The 6,000-nt window shown below is 44.0% G+C and overlaps 1 protein-coding gene across 1 annotated transcript in view; it reads left to right on the top strand.

The window, feature by feature from the left end:
• Positions 1-1,667: 1,667 nt before the first annotated feature.
• Positions 1,668-6,000, top strand: part of LOC308594845 (cytosolic phospholipase A2 epsilon-like) — a 54,235-nt gene continuing 49,902 nt past the window's right edge. The window contains exons 1-2 of the mRNA XM_081208286.1: positions 1,668-1,774; positions 2,092-2,124. Of these exons, the coding sequence (XP_081064412.1) occupies positions 1,748-1,774; positions 2,092-2,124 (60 nt within the window). The 5' untranslated portion in view covers positions 1,668-1,747. The remainder of the gene's footprint in view (positions 1,775-2,091; positions 2,125-6,000) is intronic.

Raw genomic sequence — 6,000 nt, 5'->3', positions numbered from 1 at the left:
CTCAGGAATAGCCAACATGGTGCCATTCAGATATTCAGACTACAACTTCCGTAGCCAGCAGGTACAATGCTCAGGGATGATGGACATACATCTTGATTTTCCTGGAATTCACTTCCGAAAATGGCGTCCTGGATTATTTTTTAGAAATCCAGCAAATCAAAAATTCTTGTAGCTTTTACTGAAAAAGGTCAACAACTTTTGGGTTTTCCTTTAAAAAGTTCAACAATTTTTGAGGTTTCCTAAACATGCAGGTGCTGTACTTCAGTCCCATCCTGGTATAACTGTGTGATGGAGGTGCTCCTATGATATACAGTGGTACCTCGGTTTTCAACCGTAATCCATTTCAGAAGACCGAGTTCCGAATCATTCGGAAACTGAAGCATTTACTTCTGGAAAACTCAATATGGAAGCCACGTAGTGTGTTTGACTTCCAAAAAGCTTTTGGAAACTGAAGCATTTATTTCCGGGTTTTCAGTGTTCGAAAACTGAAACATTCGACTTTTGAGATGTTTGAGAACCGAGGTACAGCTGTATTATTAATTGCCTTCCACACAAGAGTCTCAATGTGATGTACAATAAAAAAATAGCAAAACACACACAAACCAGTTAAAACCACAAAAAGCAAAACAATACAAAAATGGCACCCATGGCAGAGATCCATTCAATCAGCTGGAATAGTCCACTGGAACAAACATGACATCCATTTTTTTCTGAAAAGTGCAGATAATGGGCACCTGTTATACCTGGAGGGGAATGATGTTCCCTGGTTCATCATGGTGCTATTATATGGTTTCCTGCAATATGAACGTTTTTATAGACTGGACTGGTGTGCCACAAACTGGACAAAATTCAGAACAAGATAAGTGATTCTAGACCTGTATTAATTTCAGCTGACTAGGTCTATGTACATGTTGGCTAAATGCTTACTAATATTTTGTACCCACTCAATCCAAAAGGCCTCAGATTTTGGCCATCAAGACTTTTAGCAAGCTTTGAATCTCTGTAGTGGGGAAGTAGATGATTGTGTTACCCAACTCCAAGCCTTCTCTATGTCCTCGTCACATTTTCATAAACACCCCCAAATATGGGAGTATTCTCTTTATCAATGTTCTATAAAATCTTTATTGGTTAAGTCTTGTTAGGTAGATTAAGGGCTACGTCAGTCAAACACCTGCATTTTTCAGTGGAGGAAGATCATGGAGTGGCCATCAACAATCTTTCTTCTTTGCCTTTACTTAAATAATTTTCCAAACATTTATTTGCACATTTAAGGGTTCCCCATTCTCAATATGCTGAGAAGTCCAGGGGAAAAGATACAGGGATACAACCACCATCTTTGTATTGGATTCCCACAAAGAGGTCCTTCACCTCAAGCTGCTTCATCTCCAGGTAGTTCACACAGCTTCATTTAAACAGCGTAACTTTCCTAGACTTTGAGAGCTCATTACACAGGCTGAATAGTTAAATGGATGTTCTCATCAACCAAGTTGTATGGCCACAATGACCTATAGCCACTTAAGTCACCTCCACCACAACATGGGGACCTTCAGCATCAATTAACTCAAATGACTGGCTTCAAGATACTGAAGGAAATAGGGAGGGAGCTATTTTCATTCCTTGGAATTCAGAAAGGGGTGGGGTCATGAGTCACTTGCTCATCTACTTCACCCAGGAGGCACTGTCAGCTGTGAACTTTATCACTCAAGCACCACTTCGAGCAACTGGATCATATGCAGCAGATACCACGATGGGGGCTAATTCAAGTTCACCTGAGGTAAGAAAACTTTGTAAATCAAGCCAAACAGCCTGGGCTTGTAGGAAGCCCGTTCTGAAGCTCGTTATGCGTACTTTCAAATGTAGGTAGAACATGTTCGAGCAACTTGACAAATCCACAGGTGCTGTACTTGCTTGAAAGAGTTGCCTTTCATCTCTGCCCTTTTGGTTTGATTCCTTTTGGTACATATAGCCTGAGAGCGAGTGAGAAACCTTACAAACAATTAAACAAACCACTGTGAAGTATTTATGCATGTAGGTGGAACTTGTAACAACACCGAGTGGCTATTTTTAATCCATTTTTCTTTCTTTCTTTAGGGCTTAGCAAATAATCGAAATTTGGCAAGACCGGTATGTATGAAATGGGGGGAAACACCTTCAGAACATAAGTTTGTTATGATGTGTGTCAGGGGAGTGGATATTAGGATGAAAATGTGACATAATTTCAATCACAAATACAGTGTATAGACGGAGAAATGCTGATTGTTGTGGTGGTCCACCAGATCTTACCAGCACACTCAGTTTCTTACTTTGTTCTTGGGAACTGTTCTATTTTCAAAATGTCTCTGATTATAGATTTTTTCCTCCTCCTTTTTGTTCCTTTCTCAATTTGTTTCATGGAAATATGGCTGTATGTTAGTATATAAGGTTCTACACAGTGTTTTCTGTTTAGGGGCATTCAGGATTTATCCTGAGAATATTAGATTTAAAAAATTCGGAACTTTAAAGATGCCAGATAGTTTGTCTCAAATGAGAGCAGCATTTCATTCAGCGGGTTTTACACATGAAAAGCAGGCTATAGTGCAACTGTAAAAATAATATGGAAAAGGCCTTTCAGAAGCTTATCTTTTTATATTGGGAGATGTACTGAATCCCATCTCCCCCCAATAATCCTCCCCAGTGCTGTATCAAAGTTGCAAGAATAAAACCAATAAAGAATAGCAATAATATGTAATATGGGATACACTAATTGGGATGTTACTTCCTATTGTTTCTTTGAACAAGTATGTTTTTGTACTGATGAATGGTGACCAGTGTTGAAAACAACTGAGCTACCCCTCTTTCTCTGAGAATTGGGAGATGCTCTAATAGTGGTGGCTAATCTCTGGTCCTCAGTGCTTTTTTTCTAGAAAAATAGGTGCTCACTGTGAGGCTGTTACAGTATGTGCCACACTTTTTAACAACAAAAAAAGAGGTGCCGGTATTGCGTACCCTTGAGTACCCCCTGAAAAAAAAGCACTGAGTCCTCCAGATATTGGACTCCAGGTCCCATCATCCCCAGCCAGCATGGTTAATGATGATGTGAGTTGTAGTCCAGCAATATCTAGAAGGCTGCAGGTTCTCCATCCCTGTATCAGAGACTCAGGAGTGTGGTGATAATGCCTTGTGTGGGTTGCAACACACCTGTTTTAGTTATTACAGTGAAGATGGACAAAATTCAGAATTATTTGTGTGCCCAGCCGCAGAGTCCCCCACCCGGCCTGCCTAACTATTGAGTGGGAAATGAATGGACACGACAACTGTCTGGGATTTAAAATTAATAATAATAATAATAATAATAATAATAATAATAATAATAATAATAATAAAATATGTTTATTTATACCCCACCCTTCCCGGTTAAAAAACCGGGCTCAGGGCGGCTAACAACAAATTTAAAACACTTAATTATAAAAGCAGCATAAAATACAGTATAAAAACATGAATAACAATAAAATTCAAAAATCAATTTAGGGGAAATAAGCATTAGATAATCCCCAGGGCTAGCTGGCTGAATTGGTCCTACTTGGGCCAGCGAGGAGGCCAGGGGAGAATTAGCTGTGGGGTCTCAGAGCAGGTGATCTTCATAAAAGGGGAGGGGTAGGAAAGGGAAGGGAAATAAAAGATCAGGCTGAATTCAAATTAAAGGCCAGGTGGAAGAGCTCTGTCTTATAGGCCCGACGGAAGGAGGTTAAATCCTGAAGGGCCCTGGTCTCATGGGACAGAGCATTCCACCAGGTCGTAGCCATCACTGAAGGCCCTGGCCCTAGTAGAGGATAATCTGACTTCCTTAGGGCCTTGGACCTCTAAACTATGGTTGTTCATGGACCTTAAGGTCCTCTGCAGGGCCTACCAGGAGAGGAGGTCCTGTAGGTACGAGGGCCCTAAGCCACAAAGGGCTTTAAAGGTCAAGACCAGCACCTTGAACCTGACCCTATACTCCACCGGGAGCCAGTGCAGCTGGAAAAGCACTGGGTGAATTTGCTCCCATGGCAGAGACCCCGTGAGGAGCCTCGCTGCAGCATTCTGCACCTGCTGGAGTTTGTGGGACAGTTTCAAGGGCAGCCCCGTGTAGAGTGAATTACAGTAGTCAATCCTAGAGGTGACCGTCGCATGGATCACTGTGGCCAGATTGGGGCGGGAAAGGCTACAGCTTTATTGATTTCAGATGTAGGAAGCCTTGGCACAGGTATTGGGCATATATCCCTCTCAGCCCCGCCCCTGCTGGGGGGCTGAGGCATGACAGGGTCTGTTCGGGGGTGAATCCATCACAAAATGCAGGTTTACACAGATGGCCTCCAAATGCCGAGGGAAGCTCTAAGGCCCACTAGCCCTACCAAGTGGCTCTTGGGACAGAGACTCTCCACCAGACCCCTCTCACTGCCACAGAGAACAGGGGCTGGTGAGTCACCATTTCACCACACCCAAATTGGATGAAAGACTATAGGATTCCGCTCAAGGCCTAAACCGCCAAAGTTGTGACTAGTGCTAAGGGGAAGGCGAAATTTGCAAAGCAGGGAAAATTCATTCCCAGCTCCGAATACAGCAACTGTCAAAAGACCACAGCAAAGCCCTCCTAGCTGAAAAGGAAATGTTAGAGCAGTAATAAACTATTAATGAAAGGGTGGGTGATGCTCCCGGCCGACTGGATGCTGTGCTGAGAGGTTGGCTGGGCAAATTGATGGAGGATGGACCCAAAGGAACCTTGCCGCCCTCAGGTCCACTCCCCATCCCCCCCCCCAGGGCCGGAGCAGATTGGCCCCTTTGAATGGATGGGTTTGGCGGGAACCTGTCAGCATCTGCTGCAGCTGAGGGGGACAGGGAAAGACAGCTAAGGTAGCGTGGCGTGTCTGGGGGGGGGGGAAAAGAAGGCACCGTATCAGGCCACATGCACTGGGAGGACGGTAAGCGGCCATTCTGTACCACTTCTGTTTGCCTGAACACCTGTTGTAAATCCCGAAATTATTCTGGCCATATTGAAGTCCTCTGTAGTGGTGGAAATATAACAATATTCAGCAAGAATGGGATCATTACTGATATGAGGCCTATTGTGTTCTCCTCTGCCCTCCCATGACCATCTCACAGGAGGGAGAGCAGGCATGAGTTGGTGGACCTGCCTCCCTGGACAGCCTCATTCTTGCAGATCCCCAAGTATTGGGGGCTGAACATCTCCATTGGTGAACCTGCTCTACTCAGAAAAGGTCCCCATGTGATTTAGAACCTAATTCTAAAAGAGGGGGCTGCAAAAATAGCAATGGAGACTTGTGAGAGTATTGGGGGTCAGTAGGCTCATAACTGCCTTCCCCCTTGTATGATTGTAATCATAGGGGGCAGGGGGATTGACAGAAAGTACACCATAATGGAACATCTTGGCTTATACAGATTGCCAAATTAATATTCAGGGTGTTCACAGACCCCAAGATTCACCATGTATTTGTTTCGGGGTTGTTGTTGTTTTAATCCAATCAATTTCTGAGTTGCTTTGAGCTCTCTCAGTTTTGATCTGTGTTTCAGTTTTCAAGCTGATTTGTACAAAATGAAGTTCTGTGATTCCCCACTGCAGCTGAATCGAAGAAGGAAAGGGGCGTTCACGGGCCGCGCTGACCTTAAATTACCCCAAGCCCCGCCCCTGCAGCCAGCCGATTGGCTGGCCCAGGCAAATGATGCGGCCCGAGGATTCCCTAGATCGCGCAGGGCTGCAACCAGCCCCACGCGGGTGAAGGTGGGCGTGAGCCCGTAACTCCCCCCTCCTGATGTCGGGAGTGGCTTTCTGTGATTCCCCATTCACTATAATGGGGAATCTAAAAACAGCTATAACTTTTCCCTCTTTTGGTAAAAGTGGATGAAATTTACTGGCACAGGATTACTTTCAGAGTGCATTAATCCAGCAAAATTGCAGACAGGTTCCGTGACTTTTTGTGGGGAAAGAACGTAGATTTTTCTAAGATTAAATTAAACTTTTAAAAA

Source organism: Podarcis bocagei (genome assembly GCF_964188305.1).
Source record: "Podarcis bocagei genome assembly, chromosome: 1".
In the NCBI taxonomy this organism is placed as follows: domain Eukaryota; kingdom Metazoa; phylum Chordata; class Lepidosauria; order Squamata; family Lacertidae; genus Podarcis; species Podarcis bocagei.
Note: the sequence above shows the minus strand (reverse complement) of the source record. Positions and strands in the feature narration are given on the sequence as shown.